Source organism: Callithrix jacchus, chromosome 8 (assembly GCF_049354715.1).
Source record: "Callithrix jacchus isolate 240 chromosome 8, calJac240_pri, whole genome shotgun sequence".
NCBI lineage: Eukaryota > Metazoa > Chordata > Mammalia > Primates > Cebidae > Callithrix > Callithrix jacchus.
Window position 1 is genome coordinate 53,561,739 of NC_133509.1, and position 26,207 is coordinate 53,587,945.

Genomic DNA, 26,207 nt, shown 5'->3' on the forward strand with positions numbered 1-26,207 from the left:
GCGGAAGAATTGCTTGAACCTGGAAGGCAGAGGTTGCAGTGAGCCAAGACTGCGCCACTGTGCTCCAGCCTGGCGACAGAGCAAGACTCCATCTCAAAAAAAAAAAAAAAAAAGAGGATTATTTTAAAGTTGCTGGGAGGATTAAATATAGTAGTCTGTGTAAACGTAGTCAGAACACATAGTAAACCCTTAAGCATATTAGCTGCTGCTCCATAGTTTGACATCCTCGAGCTCAGCTTAGTAAATGGAGTACACACTATACTGTGACCTGGAGAAAACAGAAAGTAACACTATTTAGCAAGTAAAGAGTATGGAAGTTCTGCTTATGAGAGTATACAAACTTCTAGAAGACTGAAGGGGAATAGTTGGAATCCCAGAGATAAGCACCACTCTGCAACTTGGCATTACTATTGTTCTTCAGAGTCATTCAAAACAGCAGGCCTCACCTTGCACATCATCTATTTACTAACAGTGATCATCAATTCCGCACAACGTGCCATGGCTACTAGCCTTTGCCACCTTCCTGTCGTGAGTTTTTTACTTCATCAGTGTTATTTCATTGTTTTAAAGAAAAACAGGTAGAAACACATTGTTTTTAAAGAAAAACGAGAGGTAACTCTTTACACATCACTGTCTGAATTTTGTTCTTTTGTTTCGGACAAAAGCAATGTAGGGTACATGCAAATCATGAGTCTGGAGATGAAGCTCTCAAGGATGTTGCCAGTAGCCAGTGGCATCTCAGCTAGAGATGGGATGAGAAGTTTTTCTGGCTACAGCAGCTCTGTCAATTCTGACTTCTCATTTCCTGGGATTTCAGCAGTAGCCTCTGGCCTCATTAACTCTGTCCCATGTTTGGTGTGTGTGTGCACTTAGTGATGGTTACGCCAAGTGGATTATTTTCCAATCCCTTTCTGTGTTCCCCTTTGGAGGTAGGTCCTTATAGCCATAAATCTACATCTAGTCTCATATTAAAGTTACAATTATAAAAGAATGGAGAGTGATGGGAGGAAACAAGTATGCCACTACCTGGACAGAGCTCCTTACGGAAAGAATCTCAGGAAGGAAACTTCAGACAGACTGAATCCTCTCATTCTATCAAACCATGTTTCATTAACTGACGTCAAAGCCATGAGGTAAATATGGCCCTGTATTTTGAAGGGAGTTGGAACATTTCATCACATTCCTGTGGCTGGCCGATCTATTCTAGAATGGTTTATTGTCCTTTCTAAATCTTGGTTCAACTCCAGTCGAGGAGTCTTAGGAGACCTAACTCATTCAGCCCTGGGCTCGTCTAGGCCTGGCCTGCACACTAGCAAGGGTCAAAAAGTCTAGTTTGTATTAATATTAGCTATTTAACTGAAAACTTAAAGGGTGACTCAAATCAGATCAGCTTTAAAGAGGTAGGTATTTAGCCAAAGAGATTCATTTGGTTTCAAGCCCACAACTAGGCCCCCTAAGAATCCCACTATAAGGAGATTGCTGCCCTGAAGTTGGAAGGTTAATTTGTGACAAATACCTGGCAGCAGGTGCTTTACTCACAAAGCCTGCTCTGTGTAACCATTGTCTTCCCAATCCTAGGTCCCTTTGGTAGTATTCAAAAGAGAAAAAGAAATAGCCAGGAAGCTGGAGTTTGATGGCCTATATATCACCGAACAGCCATCCGAAGATGACATCAAGGGGCAGTGGGACCGCTTGGTGATCAACACACCGTAAGTGTCCCTCTACCCCAACTTAAAAAGGAGACGGAGTCTCTACTGTAAATAGACTAACTCTTTTCTCCTGGCCTTAAAACTGCTTAATATAAACCTTCTTCTGGTTTCTGGGACTTTTCTCCCTTGCCTCTTCAATAAAGCCACTTACTGTCCATTAAATACTTATATAGACTTCTATTAGTCTAACAGTGGACAGAAGATATTATCAGAAGGTACCGAGTATATTTTATTTAGACGGGACAGTCCAGTACAATATTGCTTAAACTAGTTTTCCATGTTCGAGTCACACAGTGTTTCCAGGGTGTAAGTTGCCCGGGAGGCTAGAGATCAAGTTGATCAGCTTCAGCTTCTCCATAGCCTTCCATGGCACAGCAGTCCTGTAATTGTGCCATCTCTGAAGTCTTCTTAACCAAATAGGCTACTTGGTAAGAGACCTCCTCTTAACATAAGATTGAGAAGCACTTACGTGGGCAGGTAAATAGAGCTGTCTGGTAGGGATGTGAAGACCTGTAGAGGCAAGCTTTCCTTCCTGTAGGTATGTGGCTCTGTGGTGGGAAGGAGCAAGAGCACTGATTGACAGTCAGGTCAGCTCTGAAGCTTAGTGGTCTGTGAACTTGCACAAGGTAATCAAACCTTCTCAGCCTTAGTTTTCTCCTCAGTAATAGAAGGATTAGAATATCACCTCCTACAGTCCTGGGAGGATTAATGAATGTATGTCAAGTGCTTGGCAAATGCCTGGCACATGATAGGGGTTAAGCTGTTATTCATTCTCTTTCCCCTAACTATTCAAAAACTGGCCATCATTATTACCAAATTGTCATGCTCTAATGGCAGTTGATTCACAAAGTAAGTGACAGTTTAGGGCCAAATATGTAAACAAAGGTGACTGTGTTGAAACTCTTTGGTGTGCCAAATTAAGATAGGCATGTTAAGAAGCAAGCATCCTGACTCCACGGGAAAAAAACTGTGTCCTATCCAAAGATGATCAGGCAAACTGAGAAGCAGCTCTGCAACGGTACAGCTAAGCATATTTCTTTATAGTTTCCAGAAAAGGAAGGCTCTTCTCTTAGAGAAGGGAAAATGTGAACACGCCCATCTTCACATCTTAAGTCTGTCCCCGCCTGCAGGTCCCCTGCCAATCTTCTCACACAAGGAAAAACAGTACTACTAAGCACTGTCTCTGACCCTTTGTCCTTATATTACAGAAGCCTTGGACACTATTAAATAGTTGAATCCTGTGGCAAGCTTTGTGCAAACATCGGCAATGCTTGTGTCTGTTATACAAGGGGATATGGCCTAAAAGTCCCAGTAAGAAGGCACTTCACTTTCTAGAAATATATCCTAAAGAGACAGTGAGACAAGTACACTAAAATGTCCCAACAAAGGTATTTGCCAATATTCTTAGAGTAGCTTAAACATCCATGAGTAGGAATTGCATAAATAACTATTTTAAAAAATTTTAGATAGAACAATGGTTAATGTTTTTCACAAAAATGGCATCATAGTACATGTTCATGTTTTATAACATGCTTTTTTTGTTAACCATATGTCACGGAGAGCTTTTAAAAAATTTTTCTTTTATATTGCTAAGCACACATAAATAAGCACATATAAAATATATATGTACATTTTATGGTATAATTATAAACCAAAAAGGTTAGAAGATTATAGAGAACTTTATAAATCCTCTGTATTGCCAGGTGTGGTGGCTCATGCCTGTAATTTCAGCATTTTGGGAGGCCAAAGTGAGTGGATCACCTGAGGTCAGGAACTGGAGACCATTCTAGCCAACATGGTGAAACCCTGTCTCTACTAAAAATACAAATTTTAGCTGGGCATGGTGGCACACACCTATAATCCTAGCTACTCAGGAGGCTGAGAATCGCTTGAACCTAGGAGGCAGAGATTGCACTCCAGCCTGAGTGACGAGAAACTCCATCTCAAAAAAAAAAAATCCCCTGTATTATCCTACCTGATCATGTCTTCCTATCCTACAGCTATCTACATTTTTGATGTTCATTAGTAGTAATATTAATTCTTAATTAGCAATCAGTGATATTCATTCTCCTGCTTTATAGTTTTTCCAGTTAGGTATTTGTCCCTAAATATATTGCTCTATTTTGACTATTTTGAACTTCATATAAATGAAATTATGTTATATACATTATACTGTCACTTCAATTTCTTTTTGAGGTGGAGTCTGTCGCCCAGGCTGGAGTGCAGTGGTGTGATCTCAGCTCACTGCAAGCTCTGTCTCCTGGGTTCAAGTGATTCCTCTGCCTAAGCCTTTGGAGTAGCTGGGACTGCAGGTGTGCACCACCATATCCAGCTATTTTTTTTTTTTTTGTATTTTAGTAGAACCGGGGTTTCACCATGTTGGCCAGGATGGTCTTAATCTCCTGACCTCGTGATCTGCCCACCTTGGCCTCCCAAAGTACTGGGATTACAGGCATGAGCCACCACACGTGGCCACTTGAATATTTTTTAGCATTACATTTGGGAACTCACCTTTGTTGATGTATGTAGATATAACTGTTCTTTTTCAAAGCTGTAGAATTTTCTATTATGTATGTTATCCCATTTATCAGTTTTCCTGACAGTAGATATTTCAACTTTTCTGTTTCTGGCTCTTACAAACAGTGCTACAGTGAACATTCTCATACCTGATACACAAGTAGAGTTTCTCTAGAGTATAGACACAGGAGAGAAATTTGCTGAATAGTAGCATATGCAAAATGTTTGTTCCAATTTTTACTCCAAACAGTACTTTATGAGAGTTTCTACTTCTCTGCTTCTTTGTCAGCACTTATTATTAGCAGATAACTTTGCTCATCTCGTAGGCGTATAACGGCACCTCATTGTACATCTCCCTGATTAATACTAAATGGGTTGAGCATCTTGTACTTTTTCCCTGAACATTCATGTATAGATATAGTCTTAATTTATATACTTTCCTTCTGAAGGTCTTTATGCCACATTTTAAGGACTAGTAACAAGTAAAAATATGTTTTCTACCTTCAAGGAGTTTGCATACCTAGTCAGAGGATAAGAAATTCAGAATGCTCAAATGAAGGTAAGACCATATCTATGAAAAGGTCATGCCCAGAGCCTGTGGTCCTCGCCCCTTCAGCATCAGCCATGGAATCTTCTGCTTAGGACAGAACATGACCAGGCTGAGTTGTATGTTATGGACCATTTCTATAAAGAATTTAGGAGAAAGGAGGTATCAGTGTGGCAGAGAAAGCATGGCTCATTTTTATTTATTTTCAATTTAAATGCAATGCATGAAAACAATCAAGTAGTAAATAATTCCTTATCACCAACTTGGGTGGTCTCTGAATAACAGGGAACTGTTGTGTTCCAGAACCAAAAAGAATGAATCAAAGAAAAATAAGAACGCATGAACCAAAGGCCAGAGGCTCCTAGGCTGTAATCCAGCCTGACAAGGAACCCCCACAGGAAGGATTCAGTAATTCTGGATAGGAACAAAATATTTTCAATGGTTTCTGCCAACATTCCTGAAGATTACAGTTCTTTCTTTAACAGTAAGAAATATTTGCAGTGGAGCTGGTACAAACTAAAGACAAAAGAAAGATCATCTCTCCGGGGATGGTAAAGAGAGGGACCCAACTCCCTGAGGAAAGCAGGCCCTCGGCATTACTTGGGAATAGGAAATAGAGTGGAAGATCACTCAGGTTAAAAAAATTCAATAGAAATAAATAAACTAAAGGTGATTTCCAGACTGAAAACTTCATAGAGTTAGGGACTTTGTCTGTACTTTCCACCACATCCCACAGCCCTTATTCCCATTATCTACCCCAGTAGCTGACATTAAGTGGCGACTCATTGAATGGAATGCATGTGTTTTCTGTAGCATTTTGTTTCTGGTTATACTGGGATCAGGGAAAGGATTTAGAAACATGTATCTGTCTCTATTTAATCTGTCATCACAATTCTTGGCTCCAAACCATAATTCTGAGGCAGAACCTGTCCAGCGGTCTTCCGGGTGTTTCAGAAGCCAATACAAAGTAGTGAAATCATACAGTCATCAGTGGACCTGTGATGACGCTGAACTTCAATCAGATCTTGAATTCTTTAGTGAGCAGGACAGAAACCAAAAAGATCATAGATCCAGGAACTCAAACTGAAAAGTTTCTTGATGTGCTTTCCTTGATGTTAAGAATGAAGAATCTACCTTTTTCATTTTCTTTTTCAGATCTTTTCCTAATAACTATTGGGACAAGTTTGTAAAGAGAAAGGTATGCCTTGTCAGTGGGGGTGAGTTCCATGATCACAAAGAAATGTGGTGTATGTTTCTTAAGTTCTCCACATACAAACAAGAGTAAATGTGATGCCACTTTTATGATAGTGTCTCAAGAAGAGTAAGTCACACAGAAGGGGTTGGATGTGAACATATGTAGGTTTTTGGCTTCATTCATATACTCATCTGCCTTAAGCAAGTTAACACAGTCCTCATTGTTTTCTGCATAGATGTTTTCTCCCCTGCAAAAAGATACCACTATCGGCTTTTTAAAAGTTATCACTTAATTGTCTTTATTGCTTCTATTTTTTCTGGGGTTTCTTTTCTCTTTTTTCTGCATTTTGAACTATGTCTTAAGCTACCCCTTGGAAGAGACCATAGGGCAGCAAAGCTCTGAAGACCCCAGAGCGAGAGAAGATTTGGTGGCGGCTTGTGGCCTGAGCTCACCCTGTCATCCTTTGCTTCAGGTGATCAACAAGTATGGAGATCTCTACGGAGCAGAACGCATTGCTGAACTTCTGGGTTTGGACAAAAATGCTCTTGACTTTAGCCCAGTAGAAGAGACCAAAGTTGAGGCGGCGTCTCTGGTGTCATGGTACATAAAGCTTAGGAGTTAAAATACAAAGCAGCTAAAATAGATCTTTCGCTCTTCCATTCCTCTTCAGTTGCTCAAGGGAAAAATTACAACTGTGTCTTTGTTCTCTCAGGCTCTGGTCTGGCTTAGGTGTTTTTTCTAGGTTCTAACAATTTGGGAAAGCACTACTTTAAAATTTTGAAGAATAGGCCGGGCGCGGTGGCTCATGCCTATAATCCCAGCACTTTGGGAGGCGGATCGTGAGGTCGAGATTGAGATAATCCTGGCCAACGTGGTGAAACTTCGTTCTACTAAAAATACAAAAATTAGCTGGGTGTAGTGGTGCCCATCTGTAATCCCAGCTACTTGGGAGGCAGAGGATGCAGTGAGCCAAGATCCTGCCACTAAACTCCAGCCTGGCAAAAAACAAAAACATTTGAAGACGAGTATATTTTTATGCTTTATAGAGCTGAAAGAGAAAGACTAATTAAAATTTCAGGCTGGGCCACATGTGGTGGCTCACACCTGTAATCTTAGCACTTTGGGAGGCCAAGGCAGTGGATCACAAGGTCAGGAGTTCAAGACCAGCCTGGCCAACATAGTAAAACCCTGTCTCTACTAAAAATACAAAAAAAGTTAGCCAGGTGTAGTAGCAAGTACCTTTAATCCCAGCTACTTGGGAGGCTGAGGCAGGAGAATCACTTGAACCCAGGAGGCGGAGGTTTCAGTGAGCCGAGGTTGCACCACTGCACTCCATCCTGGGTGACAGAGTGAGACTTTGTCTCAAAAAAAAAAAAAAAAAAAAAAAAAAAAAATCAGGCTGTGTGATTCAGCTGTTCTCTGTCTCATGGGGAACACATACAAGTTGATAAAGCTGAGAGCCATATTTAGGTTATTAAACCTGAGAGAAAAAACTTTTTTCCCCTTATTAAGCACTTTAGTACCTCTTGACATTTATAAGTTTTAAAATTACTGTTCTTCTCTAGGCTAAGTTCCATTGACATGAAGTACCATATCTGGAAGCTTGGAGTTGTTTTTACTGACAATGTAAGTATTGCACCTTGAAAAACAAAATTCTGTACCCCAGGTTCAGGGATGCCACAGAGAAGCAAGCCATGGAGAATGCCCAGAAAGATTCAGGGATTGTTTATCAAAGGCCAAGAGTCTTACACGTCCTGGGGGACACTTATACAATGGTGTAAGGTAGATAGAGTTCACTTAGCAATTTTTTGGGCCAGCTCACAGCACCTCACCTCCCTCAGTTTGTCCCCCAAAATAAGAAAAAATGGTTTAATGAGCACATTATCAGGCAAAAATACCTAAGATGCTTTCTTCCATCCCCAGTCCTTTCTCTACCTTGCCTGGTATACAACCATGTCAGTTCTGGGCCACTACAATAACTTCTTCTTTGCTGCTCACCTGTTGGATATCGCAATGGGCTTTAAGACACTGAGGACCATTCTGTCATCTGTAACTCACAACGGGAAACAGGTATGGTTTCTACTGATGCAGAATGGAATGAACTTATATATGCTTAGGGAAAAAAACAATCAGCAGGTAGTATACAGTGTATGACAGGAAGGAATGTGTCTGGTGTATAATGTACTTTTTTTTTTGCCAAATGCTTGAACTAATAGAGAGTGTTTTTGCAAAATTGTAGACAATTAAAAATATAGCTGCAACCATCATGTAGAAAGCATAAGACCTTGATTCGGTAACCACTGACATTAAGATCAACCAGGGAGGGAGTGAGGTGATAGACACATCAGAATAACCTTAGAGATCTTTCTAAAGTCTACCCCTTCCTCCCTGAATCTGATATACTCCCTGGGGGTTAGCAAGTAGACATACTGTCCACAGAACACTCCCCAGGTACTTCCAATATCTGCATCCAATTAAGAACCAATGACTTCAGATACACACACACATATAATGTATATGGTTGTTACATATGATACACACAGTACACATTATAGTGCATATATAAGATAGTTAATACTATATATATATAGTACAAACTATATAATTATAATCAAGGAATTGATTGATAATATATAGAAGATTAGATATTGATTAGACTGGATATAGAATGGCTATAGCCATACTAAAATCTAATGGCTTCTCCTTATCTACAAATTCAAACTGTTTAACATTTCATTCCTCATTAAGTACAAGTCTGTATATGAGACATGCTCCCTCACATCTCCAGACCTTTGTATGGGAGAGGGAGAAAAGATGGAAGTTAAAATGTGCTTATGCCATGTCCCAGTTACTGTGACCGTCTCACAACTACCTGGTAAAGTAGATGTTAGGCTCACTTGACAGATAAGAGAACTATGTTCAGAGAGGCTAAATGTGTCACCCAAGACCACACAGCTGTTAAGTGGTAGAGCTGAGATTCAAGCCCCTTTCTTCCCTGATGCAAAGTCCAAGTTCTTTCTCTTTTTTTCCCAAACCAACTGCTTTCTGTGATGTCTGCTCTCCAAGGTTCGAGTGATTGTTCCTCCCTCGAGTCTGCTGAATACATTCCTCTGGTGCTGATCTTCACACTTAGCCCACTCCCGTTTGTGTTGCTCCTTGGAGGCAGAGCTCTGATCTTGTTGATCTTCGAATCTCCAGCTCAGTGCCTAGTCCTTGAGAGAGGTCCGATGTGCAGGTCCCATGTACTCCTCACTCACGCCCCTGAACTTAACTCCTAAAGCCTGGAAGTAAGCATGCCCTAGGACACCGCAATGGGCCAGGGCAGATTTCTCCGTAACAAAAAGTGTGACTTGGCTCCACCATCATCATTCTTAGTATAACTTCAAAGTTGTGACAGTTATCCAGGGAATGATTATTTATGAAACAGTATAATGTAGGGATACCCATCAGTCCAAAGAACCTTTGGGATTTCTAAGCAGCAGCATTGTGAGTGTCAGGTAACAGATAGCTCTGTATAAACAACAACAAAACAATATAACCCTCCTCATAGCACCTTCACTATTCAATACTGAAGTTCTTTTATGTTTTACTTATGCCGAATCTAATACCCTAGAAATCAGTCTGCTTGGGCTGCCAGAACAAAATACTACAGACTGGTATTTTGTTTAACAACAGAAATGCCTTTTCCACAGTTCTGGAGGCGGTAAGTTTGTATCACAGTGCCGGCAGCGTTGGTCTCTTGGGGGCCTCTCCAGGGCTCTGAACAGCCACCCTGTCGCTGCTGCTTCCTGACAGGCCATCCCTTCATGTGTGCCTGTGTCCAGCCTCTCTCTGTGTGTCCCCAACTCCTTCTTTTATAAGGACACCAGTGAGATTGGTTGTGGGCCCATCTTAACAGCCTCAATTTAACTTCATCACCTCTTCAAAGGCTGTATCTCCATCTCCAAATACAGTCACATTCTGAGGTACTGGAGGCCAGGACATCAGCATATGAATGTGGGGGGGCACAATTCAGCCCCTAACACCCTATCATTACTCTTTTCTCCCAGTAAGCTCACTTGTCTTTCCCTGTGGTCCCATCTTTCCTCCTCTGCTCATGGCCCGACAGCTTTCTTGGCCACCCTCCACCCCTTCCCCATTTCCTCTCCTTGCTGGGCCTCACTGTTCCTCCGTGAGTCTCCCACAAACCTTTCGAGATAGAGCAGACCCCACCTCCTTTTCCTTTCTCTGTCCTCTCATTCCTAGTTGGTTCTGACTGTGGGTCTCCTGGCAGTGGTGGTTTATCTCTATACTGTGGTGGCTTTCAACTTCTTCCGCAAGTTCTACAACAAAAGTGAAGACGATGACGAGCCGGATATGAAATGCGATGACATGATGACGGTGAGAGGCCACCCTGCTGGGAAGAAGGGCTGAGTGTGGGTGCTCTGGAGAGCTAAGTAAGAGCTGTAGAGTTAGTCACAGAGCACAGTAGAGATAGAGTAGAACACAGATGTGTCCTGGGAAGACAGAAGTGATGGAGGTAGGTTTCATTACCACACATCTAAGCCCTGTGGGCAAAGCAGCAGCCTGAACAGTGGGCTCATCATTCATCTATTTCTTTTCTGGGGTAAAGATGAGACATTATTATGATTGAACCTGTATCTTAAATTTCCTGGGAGTTGAGCTTTGATTGCTGTCTCTGAGAACAGAGAGGAAAGTCCCACAAACCAGGAATGAGCACTTGATTTATTTCAGCAAGCCAGTCAGGGGTTCTTTCAGGACAGCCACCTGGCTGAAGAACATGACAGCAGCAGAATCAGGTTTGGAAGCGGGGGAGGGGGTCCTGTCAGGCCAGACCCTCGTGAGGTAAAAGGCACTGCCCAGAGTGAGCCAACTTGGCTGCAGCAGCATCTCCAGCTTATTTTGACCAGATTTCAGAAAAAGAACATGTGTCTCAGGGACACTGAACTGCCCATTCTGTGAGCATCTCCATAAAAAAGAGGTAATACTTCTTGACTAAGAACTCTTTCTTGGGCCAAGCATTGTCATGAGACAGCAACACTAGCCCCTAGAGACTGGAATGATCACCATGTCTTCAGGCTGCCCCTCGCTTTTGATTTTCCAGGTATAAGACAATCCTTTCTCTGTGAGTCTAACCCATCCCATCAGGTGGAGAGACAGAGGGTGCACTGCTCCGTGAGCCCATGCCCAGGTGCCTAGATTGGCTCAAACATGCTGAATGGGAGGAACGGAAAGTTCCATTATCTTTTATCTTCCTGCTGCAGGAATCTCTGCCCTGCCAGGCTAACACTCTTAAATGAGGAAAAATTAGTATCTGTCCTAGGCCATACTCACCAAGGCTTTAAGATCTTTTAACTTATATACACCTTAAATGATTTCTGTTGTATCCAATAGTTAAAACCTTTAAATGGGCCTAAAAATATCTTTTAAAAGCCTAAATATAAAAACAATCTTTCCATCTTTGTAGATAAACAAACTGTCCAGAGAGTATAGTGGACAGCAGCTAGCAGCATGAATACTGGGACCTCTGAGGAGTTCCCCTTCCCTGGCCCAGGGCTGCCACACTCTGACTGAATCATATGATCTGACCACCTTGCTAAAAACAAACTGAACTGTGACTTTGGCCTGAATTTCCATTGTTTTTCTTCTCTAGTGTTACCTTTTCCACATGTACGTGGGAGTGAGAGCAGGAGGTGGCATTGGTGATGAAATTGAAGACCCTGCTGGTGATCCTTATGAAATGTATCGCATTGTCTTTGACATTACCTTTTTCTTCTTTGTCATTGTCATCTTGCTCGCCATCATTCAAGGTATGATTGCCAATTCTGTTAAGTAGGAGCAGGGTTTCATCTAGGTTTTTTTGCTTTCTTTCATCTATGACTTAATTGGTTTATGAAGTATGTGAATTCAATTACTTGTTAATTTAGCATCTACTATGCCTAAGGCTGTGGCAATACATAAAGCCAAAGACACATCTATGCACAGTTATAAGAAACGTAATCCATACAGAGAAACCCCTTCTTTCTGTTCCTCTACTCTGAATTATTTCCTCCTTACTTCTGCTTCTAGGATGTCTCCTATGGCTAGTCTGGTCCTCTTCATTCTCCTCCTAGGCAGGGAAGGAGCAGAGAGCTGGACAGTGCAAGGGAGGGGAGGGAAAGAATGACATTTGAGTCAATAGCTTGTCAAGACTGGAGAAGGATGTGGATGAATTTAGCTTGAGCCATGCTGAGTGGAGGAACCTGTAAGACAGGCGGGTGTTGAGGGCTAGGAAGCCAAGGAACTGAGAGGGAACCATGATCCACCTCAATGTCAGAGGGGCTAAGAGAACAGAGAGAGCCCATCACACAGATGTACCAAATAGCTAAGCAAAACAGAAGACTAACCTGGGAGAAGCGGGGAGGAAAGAGTTTCAGGGAGGAGCCCGTAGGTAACAGCATGGCCTAGTGTGGAAAGGTAGAGTGAGGAGGAACAATGAGAAACAGCCAGGATGTAACACTTAGAAACATGAGTATTATTTTTCTCATTTTACTTTGAGTAGGTCAGCTTTAACAATTCCCTTTTTTAACAGAATAAAGTGGCTTCTTCCACTCCCTCTACCCCTGAACCACTACACAGATTGCTTTGTCTTTGTATTTAAAATTCCAGGTCTTATTATTGATGCTTTTGGTGAGCTGAGAGACCAGCAGGAACAAGTACGAGAAGACATGGAGGTAATGTTCCTCTAACTACTAGTCCCAGCTCTATTTTAATATCCTCACAAGCAAATGGATTGTTTAAACAATAGGTTTTACTGTTACTTAGGGTCCATTGTAAGCAAGACCACAGGAGCAGCCACCCTGCTGCCTCCTTTACTGTCCCTTAATCGGATCGGCTCCCAGTAAATCAGGAGCTAAGTGTGTGGTACTACTGAGTAAATGACTAATACCCGAAAGCATTAGAGAGAGATTTTTCATTGTCTCTCAAATAGAATCATGACCATCTCCTCTCCTGCCTACATTATTTTGCCTACAAATGCCTTTTCTGCCTCTGTTATTTTTCTTAGACTAAATGTTTCATCTGTGGGATTGGGAATGACTACTTTGACACGACCCCTCATGGTTTTGAAACACATACATTACAAGAGCACAACTTGGCCAACTACTTGTGAGTATTCTTGGTTAACAGAAGTGATGGGAGCTGTAGTGTAAAAAAACCCGATTATGTCATACAGTTCAGTCTCTGCTGGAAAAACTTACAAGAAAGGAACTTTCAGGAGTCCCCTGAGCCTGTACCTCTGTCCACAGACTCTGCCTCTCCCATGTGTGATAGACGTGTGTTGTGGGCAATTCCTGCTCCTAGCAAAGGCCAGCTCCTCAACCTGTGATTGGATTCCATCCGACCTCCAGGACACACCCCTCCAGGATTTCTCTTTCTCTGCTGAACAACTTCTCTCACGATATAAATATGCTTTTTTCTAATCCTAAACAGAAAAATCTGTGTCCTCATTTTTACTTCCAGCTATTGCCCTACTTCTTTTTGCCTTTCAACACAATTGAAAGCTGTCCATGCTCACTCACTGTGTTCAATTTCTCTCTTCCCATTCGCCTGTGACCCTCCTACTGGCAGGCTTTCCTCCCCACATCATAAGATATGGTCTTGTCAAGGAGGCCTGTAATCTGCATGTTGCTAAATTCTGTGGTCAGTTTTCAGGCCTCATCATGTCTGTCCTTTCTCATTAATAGTGAAGGCCTGGCCAGGCGCAGTGGCTCACACCTGTAATCCCAGCACTTTGAGAGGCCAAGATGAGCGGATCACGAGGTCAGGAGATCAAGGCCATCCTGACCAACATGGTGAAACCTGTCTTTAGTAAAAATACAAAAAATTAGCCAGGTGTGGTGGTACACACCTGTAGTCCCAGTTCCTCAGGAGGCTGAGGCACGAGCATTGCTTGAACCCTGGAAGCAGAGGTTGCAGTGAGCTGAGATTGCACCACTGCACTCCAGCCTGAGCAAAAGAGACTCCGTCTCAAAAAAGAAACAGCGAAGCCCCAGGACCTGGGATATTTTGAGTTGAGGCATCCCTCTGTTTTCAGCTTTTTTTCTTTTTTTTTAGGCACACCACTAATTTAGAACCAGCTAATTTTTTTTTTTTTTTTTGTAAAGATGGGGTTTTGCCATGTTGCCCAGGCTGGTGACACACTACTGAGTGTAGCCCTCATCTTTCTTTAGGAGAGAGCACCCTCAGCTTTTGGAGAAGGCATTGTCAGAAGTGGCAAAGATATGTTTTTGCTAGGGCCTAAGTTTCTTAAGTCAAAAACATGAGTTTTGTTTGTTTTCATTGAGACAGTCTGGTTTTGTTGCCCAGGCTGAAGTGCAATGGTGCCATCTTGGCTCACTGCAGCCTCCACTTCCCAGGTTCAAGTGATTTTCCAGCCTCAGCCTCCCGAGTAGCGGGACTACAGGCACCGGCCACCATCCCAGGCTAATTTTTGTATTTTTAGTAGAGGCGGGGTTTTATGGTGTTAGCCAAGCTGGTCTCAAACTCCTGACCTGAAATGATACACCTGGCCTCAAAACTTGAGTTTTAAAAGGTAATTGTAGTGTGCCCTTCCTCATGTCATGCGTATTTATCATCATTAATTCCCATCTTTAAGAGAATATACATCTTAATGGAGATGAATGAGCTCATGGCCACGTGTCAGTTCATGGATTACAGACCTGTGGAGGGATGCTGTCATTTGGGTTGGAACCCCTTCTATGCCTTCCCTGGCACTGTTATCCTGGTCTCTTTCCTGTCTCTATCCTCTCTAAGAGCAAGCTTGAGAGGGAAAGAACCCAAATTATTTGTGTTTGAGCCTCCCACCCAAAATGCTGCTTCGTCAAGTAAATGTGCTGGGAAAGGAATGATGTCCTAAGTCTCAAGTAGTATAAAGAGATTAACCCTGGTTTCTTTCTCAGTAAATGAAAAGGGGGAAGGCAACAAACATACTCAGAGCTACTACTGTGGGCCAGGACCTAAAGCTCTAACCACGCACCACCCTGATAGAACTCAAGATCTGGGGCTCAGACTCCCTACCCTCAGAAGGATGTGATTGCTACTTTCTTGTATCACCAACCTCACAATCCTTTTCCTGAAGGGCATGAGCCTGGTTCTTTTGGAGACTGTCTCTGAGATCATGTAATATGAGCTAAGAGTTCAGCCCCTGCCCCCTGGGATACTTAGGTTTGAGTTTGTCTGTGACTCTTAAGACATGGATCACATTCCCCCAGCTATCTATGAAAACAAAACTATACTTCTGGAAGAATTCGAGCAACCCAATGAGACTGAATACTTTCTAACTTTTCTGTGACAGGTATTCTAGAGACACATACATAATTTCAATTCTGTATCTGTATGGGATGATAAATGCCCTGTAAAATATTCTATGGTAAGAATTTGGGCTACCATTTTACTGTTTTATTAGATTAGAATGTTGTTAATAATAAAATGGTGGCCAAAATGCTACCTTGCAAGTGATCTCAGCTCAAGGTTTAGGGATGGCAAAAAGCATCTTTCCACACAAAGAGGCTAATTTCGAGATTCACGTGTGCTACTATTAGAAAATGACAGTTTGTGTTCCTGTGCCACACTTCCTTGATGTCTTTTTTTTTTTTTTTTTGAAATGGAGTCTTGCTCTGTTGCCAGGCTGGAGGGCAGTGGCACAATCTCAGCTCACTGCAACCTCCACCTCCCGGGTTCAAGCGATTGTCCTGCCTCAGCCTCCTGAGTAGCTGGGACTACAGACATCTGCCACCACGCCCCGCTAATTTTTGTATTTTAGTAGTGACAGGGTTTCACCATGTTGGCCAGGAGGGTCTTGATCCCCTCACCTCGGCCTCCTAAAATGCTGCGATTACAGGTGTGAGCCACCACACATGGCCAACAATTCCCTGATTCTTAAAGTCACTGTAGACAGCATAGGACCAAACAGCCTTTTTGAGCCCTGATTACAGTTAATCCGTGTGCATGAACTTGGGTCTTGACCAGAGTATCTAATACTATTTTTTCCTTGTTCCAGGTTCTTTCTGATGTATTTGATTAATAAAGATGAAACAGAACACACGGGTCAGGTGAGAAATAAAATGCCTTCAACGAATCATAGACCCATGTTAGATCTCACCTTCCTAAATCATGTGACTGAGTAGGGCACAGGCTATCTGAAATAGACAGATGACCCCCTTAAGCCCATGTATGCATTTTTCCATCGCTTTTTTGTGACTTAACAAACAATGACATTTTCTAAACGCTTATAGCTACCGCTTCAGACTAGAATAGCTGGAGGTGGGGAGAACATAACAGAGAAAAAGACAATGAGAAATGGAGTGGGTGGCTGTAACAAAGAGCAGGAAAGTCGGAGTACAACGGAGTGAGAGACAGCCTAAGAAAGATAACAACCTCATGTGTGGGTGACACAGGAGCGTGGAGGTGTGTGTGTGAGAGGATGTGTCAAATTTTGTGACTAAATGTAAAAAGGAAACTTAGTGGTAGAGAACAGGGGAGGAAAAAGTCAGTTACCAAATATTCAAACATCATTGGCTTTGTAGGAAAACTTCACAGCTCACTCACTGAATGGGAGAGATAGCTGGTTTCCAGATCTGGATTTAGCTAGCAGTAAACGTTCCCTCATGTATTCCTCCATCTTCCTCCAATGGCATGCAGTCAGCTTACTGCCAAATCTTTAAGCATTTTTAGTGGCAAACATTGATTGGGGCAAGGGAGGGTTTTCTCCTTCCCTGCCAGCAGAGTGTCAGGCAGACATGGCTTCTTGCTCCCCAAACAGCCTGTGCTGGGAATGGAACAAGAATGAATGAGCAGGTTTAGCCTCATATAAATTCACATCAGTCTTTCTAAAGGGAGCCACAAAGAGCAACAACACACTGGGTTTTTTTTTAGCTTACTGTGGTTTAAAAATAAGTACCCGTTGTTCACATTATTTCAGGAATCTTATGTCTGGAAGATGTACCAAGAAAGGTGTTGGGATTTCTTCCCAGCCGGTGACTGCTTTCGTAAACAATATGAAGATCAGCTTGGATAAATCTGAATGAAAGAAGTGCCACAATTCTGGACAGTCAACTTCCAATGAAATAAAGTCCTCCTGTTACAGATCTGCAACATATTTGAAATGTGACATTTTCTAAATGCCTCCCTTAAAAAAAAAAAACTGTTTGCTAAAAATCTGTGCTATTTTGAAATTGATTTGGCTTTTTGTGCCTAATGGACATACATACACTGTGGGAACCTGTCAAAATGTTTAAGAAGGATGGCAAAGAATCAAATAATCTCTAGTCAAATGCCTTCAAGTTTTTCAGTTCTAAGGTATCTAGTTTGTTGGGATGGTAGCATTATTAAGGAAAGGGCTAGAGAAGTATGAAGTCTTGAATGTGTAATACCTGAAATTTTAAACACTTGAATGTCATATGATGATATCAACTTGTGACTCATAGGGTCTGAAGTACAAAAAATAATTTTAACTGAGTCTAATTTTTTCCCATGGTACTTGCTAGTGACTGTATCCAGAAAAGCTTTAAGCAGTTAAAGAAACAGAAAAAACCCGACACTTTGTCGACAGTGAAATCTCGATTAAGTGCCTTAAAACCTCTTTAGATGTAGCTATGCAAGATTTTTATGTTTGTGTTCCAAAAGGACAGTTCCATTAATTAGTGGTGATCTTCTGTCTTACTTTATGAAAGTGCACTGGAAGGTTATTCATATTTTTTTTTAGTAACAGCTGTCAACTGCTGTTATTAGAAGAAAAGTACTGTACTGAAAATTCAGAAAAAAAAATCTCAACCTTATGCCAAAATTGAGTAATACTTAATGGTCCCTTGTAAGTAGCGGAGCTGCTATGTTTAGATGAATCTCCTCAAATAAAACGAAGTGCCCACTGCAATAAAGTAATACATACCAATCCATGGTTTGGCCTCTTGGAATGAACCTCTTCTGGCTGATTCTACAACCACTCCGTGACTGCTGGGGAAGGGGATATGAGACAAATTGCCCAGGGCCCCACACAAGAACAAAAAACTGGACAGACCAGCATTTGTTTATTTTCACCAAATGCATGCCTTGTTTGCATCTATTCTCAATCAGCAGCAGCACCTGCTAAGCTGTAAACACTAAAAAGGTGGCAGCTAGAAACAAGGGCCACACTATGCCCTGTCCTTGAGGAAATCTATTAGATTACTAAGCCAGAAAAACAAATGAAACAAGCTGCTTCAAGGTATTCTTTCAGATGTCACACACAGAGGTAGGCATTGCATTTGCTGCTGTGAGCATAATGGAACACACTAGCTTGGAGCATGCTTGTAAACTGGCTGTTCCTGAAGGACAGCCTTATGCCCCCCTGCCCTTAGAAGGCAACCAAGATTTGCTTCAGGCACTTTTCCCCCTCTTTTAGGAAATCATGCTGTCCAACCAGTCTTCCAGCTCTTCCTCAGTAACATTTTTGGATGTTCTTGGTTGGTCAGGTTCCATGTTCTTTTCTTCAGTCACAGATGGTTCTGCACAAACTGGGGAAATAAAAGCAATGTTAACACCCTCAGATGAGTCCTACAATTGAGAGTTAAAGCTTCCCTCGGGTTTGTTCCCAGATATAATTCAGCCCTAATTATTACTTTCCTTACAACAAGTGGAAACATACTCATTATTGTTACTCCCTAAGATGATACAGCAATATCTAAACAAATTAATAAAAGCTGGTTAGAGGATTTGCTCTTTATTCTGAAGCTGAACTTCACAGCTTGCTAGTTTTTCTTTCTTTGTTAAGACCAACAGCTCAGTTTTATTTTTACTATTATTGCAGCAGTCCTTGAAAATTAAAGGATCTCAAATGCAATAGATGGATGTGGCAATCTCCTTGGGCCCCTCTACATCAAATAGGCCACCATCTCACAGGACATGCACAAATTAGAATGTGGTGGCATTCTGTCAAAAAATAAGATTGAAATAGCAAGAAAAAAGTGAAGAGTTGGCCTGTCAGACAGTCGATTAAAAGGTCCACTGCTGAAAAGCTGAAGGCTACAGGTATCCCAATGCCTTTTCATAGCAGTTCCATTTGCAGCCCCAGGTTTCTACTGCAATTGGGCAGGTAGCAGCTTTGGAAGCTCGGTGTGTTGAGTGAGAGAAGGTTGTCAGAAAGGTCAGCTCAGGGGGAAGCAGGGATGTGAGCACAGAAATACCTGTCAGTGGAGAGCACCACATCGATGTCAGACACTGAGAGAGATGTGTAAGGATGTGATGCAGGTGGGGCTGTTTTCGGAAAACCGCCAGAATCAAGATGGATGGGGAATAAAATGAAAGCCATACCTTCTTCCTCCTGGACCACCTCCCTATCTTTCTTGGATTTCAGGTCCTGAGATGTCTGATCCAGTAAGGTGTTATCTCCCTCTTTTATAGGTGCATCTAAGTTAAGCAACAGATCTAGTTCTTCTTCCAAATGGTCTCCTGCCGACTGCAGTGGGGAAGTGGGTTTCTGAGAATCATCTGAAGGACCTGGTCTTGGGTTGTCTTTGCCCAGCAACACAGGGCAGCCAGTAGTGGCAGATTTCAGCTCCCTTCCTCCAGGCCCCAAGGGCCACTTTAACTGCATCCCTAATCCCTTGCCATCATCAGTTCTCTTTGGTTTCACCTGAGGAAGCTCTAAAGGAACTGTGGTCTGAAAGAGAAGCATAAAAACTGAGTTAAAAACGTAAGTCTTGCCATATTGGCTTAAGTAAACACAGAGGAGGCTAAAAGAAGTCATCACACTTTGTGACACAGGAAACTCACTTCAGATAGTTCACAAAGTGGCTCCTTTTCAGGCCCTGGTTGGCACCCTTCCTAGCATCTGGTGTAAATGTGGGAGACCTCACTGAAACATGCCAGCACTGTGCCTCCCACTCTCCGCACCTCGGCCATGTGCTAACTAGCTCAGATTTGGAATTAAAAGATCTATGTCTTCCTAGCCCTGGCCTGAGAACTTCCACTACCAGAGGTCTATTTGGCTGTAAACTTAAATCTGTAATAAGACATGAACATCTGTAAAAAGTCACCAAGAAGTAATTAGCAAATCACATCTGTTCATTGTATTCATGTGCACTAATATAAAGGTGCAGGAACAAATTCACCAAGAACAGTCTCTTAGCAACATCAAGTAGAAAATGCCAGACAAAAAAGAAAATACACTTTTTGATTATTTTTGTAAAAAGTTCAAAAACAGGCAAACTACAATATTAGAAGTCCCGTGAGTGATCACCTTTTAGGGAAGAGAGGGACTTGGAGTATGTATGAGTGGTAGCTTCTGGGTGCTGACAATATTCTGTCTTTTTTTGAGACAGTTTCACTCTTGTTGCCCAGTCTGGAGTGCAATGGCACAATCTTAGCTCACGGCACCTCCGCCTCCCAGGTTCAAGTGATTATCCTGCCTCAGCCTCCTGACGAGCTGGGATTTACAGGCATGAGCCACCATGCCTGGCTAATTTTGTATTTTTAATAGAGAAGGGGTTTCTCCACATTGGTCAGACTGGTCTCAAACTCCCGACCTCAGGTGATCTGCCTGCCTCGGCCTCCCAGTCTTGGGATTACAGGTGTGAGCACTGTACCCAGCCTATTCTAAGTCTTTATCCAGATCCTCATTCAATGGTTATACTTAAATGTGCACTTTTCTGAATCTATGTCATACTTTAATAAAAGTTAAAAACTCCCCCACTGATTGTAATATAAGGTTACGATCTAAGGCTGAGAATCAGTTCTCTCAAGGGAAGGCTCCAGGGACTAGCAAGGCCTCATAGTGGGCAGGTTCAGAAGTTCAACCTCTCCTGGGGGTCCTGACCTCTTATTTTTACATAAATAAACATCCTGAGCAGGCATGCAAGACAGTATGGCTTTATATACAAATAGGAATAAATAACCAGCATAGTCAGTTGTACAGGGCAAAGCTGGGACATGGTCCTCTGGGACACCATCCTCTATTCTAATCCTAGAGTCATTTAATTGGTCTGGAGTAGGTATCTGGTCTTGTTCTTGTTTGTTTTTAACTGCCCAAGTGATTCTAATGTGCTAACAAGGTAGAGAATACTGCTTTACAGCATGGGTGGGGGAGAAATTTTTTGAGGTTATTTAGCCAGGATTTTAAAGTCCCGTAATTACGTTGTACCTTTACTCCGGCGCCTGCCACTGACATTACATCCCTCACTGTCAAACACTCACAACCGCCTCCTCTCTGCCCTGAGTCCTGAAGCCTTTATCTCAGCATTTCCGTGGTGAGTTCTGCCAAACATTCCTCATCATGTGAGATTAAACCAAGCACTTCAGAACTTTGAACCTCACTGGACATCAACAGAAAAGCCACCAGTACTCTCCCAGACACCCGCAAAAGTTTCCAAAGAACCCCCAGGGCAATCTCCCATCAGAGGCAAATGCAGTTCTTTCTAGTTCTCTACCCTGTCTCTAACTGTCCTCCATCCCTTAACTCTGCCTGCTGCCCCAAATTTTAAACTAGTAAATGCAATGGAAACAGCAAATAGGTGGGTAATCAATGCATTGCTATGCTCAAGCTTAGCATCACATTCAGCCACCAAAGTAATTTGATCATTTCGGTTGCTAGGATTCTACTTAAAATCAGTACTTCCCAGGGTTTCGCTTTTTTTTTTTTATTTGATCATGCCAGAATTAAATTTTGAAGCTCTTCATGGCATAGTCTTCGGGACTCCCCCTCTCTTCACCGATTATCACACATCGTCCAGTTATCTCCTGACTTTCTTTCTTTGTTGATGTTGTTGTTATTGTTGTTTTTAAATGAAGTCTCACTCTGTTGCCCAGGCTGAAGTGCAATAGTGTGATCTCAGCTCACCACAACTTCCACCTCCCAAGTTCAAGCGATTCTCCTACCTCAGCCTCCCAAGTAGCTGGGACTACAGGCGTACACCACCACACCCAGCTAATTTTTGTATTTTTAGTAGAGACAGGGTTCTACCATGTTGGTAAGGCTGGTCTCAAACTCCTGACTTTGTGATCCTCCCTCCTCCGTCTCTCAAAGTGCTGAGATTATAGGCATGACCCACCACACCTGGCCTCTGAATTTGCATTTCTAGCCCTTAATCCTGAACTGTAAAGTTCTACATCCAACTGACTATAATGTCCACTTGATTATCTCAGAGGCACACACTCATAATGTCCACATCTCACCCTTCCTGATACTATCTATCACTGAGTTGCACAGTCTAGAAAACGTTGAATTTTTTCTTGACCACTCTCTCCCCACTTCCAACATATGACCAAATCCTGTTAATCATACCTCTGAAACACCTCTCAGTACAGCCCTCTTTTCTGCCATCTCCACCATCATTCCTGTAGTCCAAGCTACAGTACCAGTCACCTGCACCTGTGCAACAGCCTGCATATGTGCCTCCCTCACCTGCTCTGCTCATGTGTACATGCGCAAGCACATCCCCCCACAATTCACTCCAATTCCAGTTTTCTCCACGCGGCAGCAGCAGTAGCAGCACTGTCTGTGTTAATGCAGAATTGATAGGGTCTTTCTCCTTTAAATTCCAGCTCCAATATCCTTATGTTTGTGACCTCAGCCCATCTATCGCGACCTCAGAAAAGCCATTCCTAACCACACCACACCAGAACCTGATTAACTCTCAGAGCATGCTGTACTTCATAGGACGTATTACAATTTGTATATGTTTGTGTGACTATTTGATTAATATCCTTCCCAACAGATTAAGTTCCGGGAAGGCAGGAGCATGTCTGTCGGCTCACCACTCTGTCCTTAGGGCTGAACACAGAGCGTGGTGCATAAATGCTTTGAGTAAAATAGCCAGACTTTCTATTTCACATTTCACTCAATTCCACTACATTTGATCCTTTAAAATGTTTCAAATACAAAATGTAAAAAAGTAACTTCAAACACTTTTTGGATTCTGCTTTAAACTACAAAATGCCACCTTGATATGAAACCTTCAGTTTTATAAAAGGAAGCTGAGACTGAGACATCCTGCTAAGGGAAGCTTCTCCCTTTTTTTCTCCTGTCCCTAATCCACATGCTTCAAGTCGGGATTTTTACCTGGATCAGCTCAGCAGCAACATTGAGTCGGAGGGAGAGAGGCAGCTCTTGAAGGGCTTGAACCAGTAACTCACTATCCACATAAAATGCTGAATTCTACATAAAAAAGAAAAGAAAATGTCAGGTGATGATCAAGTATGACCTTTTGGAAATAAAAGAAGAAACTGTAAATAACCCACTGGAGATTTGGCTAGGAGTAAGTCACGCCATACATCACACTTGAGGTGTAATAGTTTCTGCATCTCCACATTATGATCAGTAAAACCAAAGCTACCTTCTTGGGCCACAGCTCACACTGTCAGAGCAACAACAGGGCCTTGATCACCCTCTCATCAAAACTGTCCAGGCCTGGCGTGGTGCCTCACGCCTGTAACTTGAGCACATTGGGAGGCCAAGGCGGGTGGATCATCTGTGGTTAGGAGACCAGCCTGGCCAACACAGTGAAACCCCATCTCTACTTAAATACAAAAAATTAACCGGGCATGGGAGCTGATGCCTGAAATCCCAGCTACTCGGGAGGTTGAGGCAGAGAATTACTTGAACCCAGGAGGCAGAAGTTGTAGTGAGCCAAGACTGTGCCACTTCACTCCAGCCTGGGCAACAAGAGTGAAGCTCAATCTCAAAAAAAAAAAAGCTGTCCAGTAACCTGGAAACTATAGAGGCTGTTGCAATGACTGACAAGCTGAAAGAAACACAAGCATTTAATGAAATCTAACCTGATCCCTTCCCTAAACTCAGACTCCTGGCCTCAGACAGAAAAGGAAAGGGCTGTTTACTCAGTGAGATGGGGCTGACTGGTGTGGCCAGAGTTGCAAAGGAGAGGGTGAAGTATGCAGAGAATGGAAACTTAGCCTCTCTAGCTAGTGGCACCCTGTGTAAGGCCAACACTGAAAGCTTCCTTTTAATTCCTTTCCCATTCATAGAAGTAAAGTCATGTCAATGCACTGACCTTACAAATTGACACTATGTGAGAAAACATTCCAGGTAATCTCATGGTCTCTAACAGCTCTTTCTAGGTGTCCCAGCACCCAAGAGAAGCAAAAAACTAAAATTTGGTCACAACGACCTCACATACAGAGGCAAACACCACTAGCCACCTAGTCAGCCAAGGATTGTCACAGGTCTAGCTAGGACCATGTCTTACCCTATAATCTCTGACTTCAGATGGAAGAAAACCCAGAAGTCACCAAGTTTAATCCCTACTCCAATGCAGGAATGTCTTCAATGAGTTTATAAAGACTAGAGATGGAGACACACTTCTGGTAGACTCAAACAGAGCCCTGCCACTAAATCCAGAAACCCCCCCACCACCACAAATCCACACAACAGCAGTACACGGGGAACCAAAGAAATGACTTGTCTTGTCAACCGCCCATTTGAAATTGTCCAGAGATGATGAGCTCTTAGCAACAAACGTGACCCCTTGGGCTGGAAAAAAGGAAGCTGCATCTAAAAAATATACTGTATTAGCCAGCATAGGGACTTATGCCTGTAATCCCAACACTTTGGGAGGCCAAGGTGAGAGGACTGCTCGAACTACAGTTTAAGACTAGCCCAGGCAACATAATGAGACCCTGTCTCTGCATATAAAAATAAAAAATTTAAACTAAAAAAATTATATATAGTGTATTTAAGAAACCAGATGGAAGATAACAAGCCCTGTGGCCAAGTCTTTGCTCTCAAATTTGGAAAAATCCTCTCAGCCCACTAGAAAGTTGTGATGCGGACTGCTTAATTCATGGGGGAGGTCCCCACCAGACAAACTGGAAATCTCACCCTTTCCATAGCCAAGTGTCTGCAAAGTCATACTGTGTAAATAACCTTCTCTGAGTCTATAAAAAGAAGGATAACTTGAGGTCAGGCATGGTGGCTCAAGCCTGTAATCCCAGCACTTTGGGGGGACGAGACAGGCATATCACAAGGTGAGGAGTTCAAGACCAGCCTGGCCAATATGGTAAAATTTCTACTGAAAATATAAAAATAAGCCAGGCATGGTGGCACATGCCTGTAGTCCCAGGTACATGGGAGGCTGAGGCAGGAGAATCACTTGAACCCAGGAGGCAGAGGTTGCAGTGAGCCAAGATTGCATCACTGCACTCCAGCCTGGGTGACGGAGAAAGACTCCGTCTCCAAAAAAAAAAAAAGAAGAAGAAGGAGAACTTGACCTCTGCAATGCCTGGCAGATCAGTCCCATGTCCTCTCTTCACTCTCTGGATAAGGACCACTGAGATGGGCTGGGTCTGGCTAAAAGTGCCCCAACTTCCTCTGCTCTCTTTTGCATCATATGCAACATGACTGCAAGGCATATTATAAAAAAGAAAAATTTTAGGAGACCGAACAAAGGCACAGAGAATGGCCTGGCTGTGTTTATGAGCAGTACTTTGAACAAATGAAGTTCATCTGTGTCCCCTATTGGAATGTCTTCTTCTTCCACATTTCTAATTCCCACCCATCACCCAATACCCAGGTGACAGTACACTACCTCCAGAATGCCTTTGCACCTCCAATCACAGTGGTTTCCTCTCGTTTCCTTGCAGGAGTCCTGCAGCTGAGAATCTCCCATCAAATGCCACTTTTGTGGCCTGGCACGGTGGCTTATGCCTGTAATCCCAGCACTTTGGGAGATGAAGATGGGCAGATCATTTCAGGTCAGGAATTTGAGACCATCCTGGCCACCATGGTAAAACCCTGTCTCTACTAGAAATACAAAAATTTAGCCAGGTGTGGTGGCATGCACCTGTAATCCCAGCTACTTGGGAGGCTGAGGCAGGAGAATCGCTTGAACCGGGAGGCGGAGGTTTCAGTGAGCCAAGATCGTGCCACTGCACTCCTATAAAGGGCTAAAGCTGAAGAAGGCCTTAGGTATAAAGTTAGCTAAAGTGAATTGCTTTTAATACTAAACTGTAGATTTTTAAAATAGGTTTAATTGGAATAATAACAACAAATCAGCGTTTTATACATGTTTTAAAGTATTCAGTGTGTTATTTCTGCCTGGGTAACCCAGCTCTCGCGTCAACCTGGTCAACCCTGGCAGCCACTTGCAGCTGGAATAAAGGGCCTGGCCTATAGCATCTGGCAACAGGCGAGAGCAGACAACCCCCACTAAAGATGCTAAGAGGCGGCATGTAGAGAGGAAGGAGACACGCCAATGCTGGGAGAGGGAGCCAA

At 42.7% G+C, this 26,207-nt stretch overlaps 2 protein-coding genes and 1 long non-coding RNA gene across 20 annotated transcripts in view; 1 reads left to right on the forward strand and 2 right to left on the reverse strand.

The window, feature by feature from the left end:
• The window catches only part of RYR3 (ryanodine receptor 3), a 572,638-nt gene extending 554,738 nt beyond the window's left edge, over positions 1–17,900 (forward strand). For all 15 annotated transcript variants that reach the window (XM_054240576.2, XM_054240580.2, XM_054240579.2 and 12 more), the window contains 11 exons: positions 1,579–1,709; positions 5,929–5,971; positions 6,441–6,568; positions 7,534–7,594; positions 7,892–8,038; positions 10,214–10,348; positions 11,622–11,778; positions 12,617–12,681; positions 13,014–13,114; positions 16,008–16,059; positions 16,929–17,900. In XM_054240576.2, coding sequence (XP_054096551.1) covers positions 1,579–1,709; positions 5,929–5,971; positions 6,441–6,568; positions 7,534–7,594; positions 7,892–8,038; positions 10,214–10,348; positions 11,622–11,778; positions 12,617–12,681; positions 13,014–13,114; positions 16,008–16,059; positions 16,929–17,024 — 1,116 coding nt within the window. In that variant the 3' untranslated portion in view covers positions 17,025–17,900. The remainder of the gene's footprint in view (positions 1–1,578; positions 1,710–5,928; positions 5,972–6,440; positions 6,569–7,533; positions 7,595–7,891; positions 8,039–10,213; positions 10,349–11,621; positions 11,779–12,616; positions 12,682–13,013; positions 13,115–16,007; positions 16,060–16,928) is intronic.
• LOC144577364 (uncharacterized) lies at positions 7,679–17,026 on the reverse strand. Of its 2 annotated transcripts, none has more exons than XR_013521062.1 (3): positions 16,888–17,026; positions 16,556–16,775; positions 7,679–10,361 (listed from the first exon to the last, which is right to left on the reverse strand). It is a non-coding gene; the product is annotated as an uncharacterized LOC144577364 (long non-coding RNA). The 2 variants fall into 2 exon arrangements; XR_013521061.1 differs by lacking the exon at positions 7,679–10,361 and adding an exon at positions 12,347–12,411.
• Positions 17,901–18,015: 115 nt separating the features above from the next.
• The window catches only part of AVEN (apoptosis and caspase activation inhibitor), a 188,856-nt gene continuing 180,664 nt past the window's right edge, over positions 18,016–26,207 (reverse strand). For 2 of the 3 annotated variants that reach the window (XM_002753582.5, XM_035259930.3), the window contains 3 exons: positions 23,040–23,135; positions 19,295–19,643; positions 18,016–18,498 (listed from right to left, as the gene is read on the reverse strand). In XM_002753582.5, coding sequence (XP_002753628.2) covers positions 18,383–18,498; positions 19,295–19,643; positions 23,040–23,135 — 561 coding nt within the window. In that variant the 3' untranslated portion in view covers positions 18,016–18,382. The remainder of the gene's footprint in view (positions 18,499–19,294; positions 19,644–23,039; positions 23,136–26,207) is intronic. The other variant, XM_078334430.1, reaches the window with a different exon arrangement.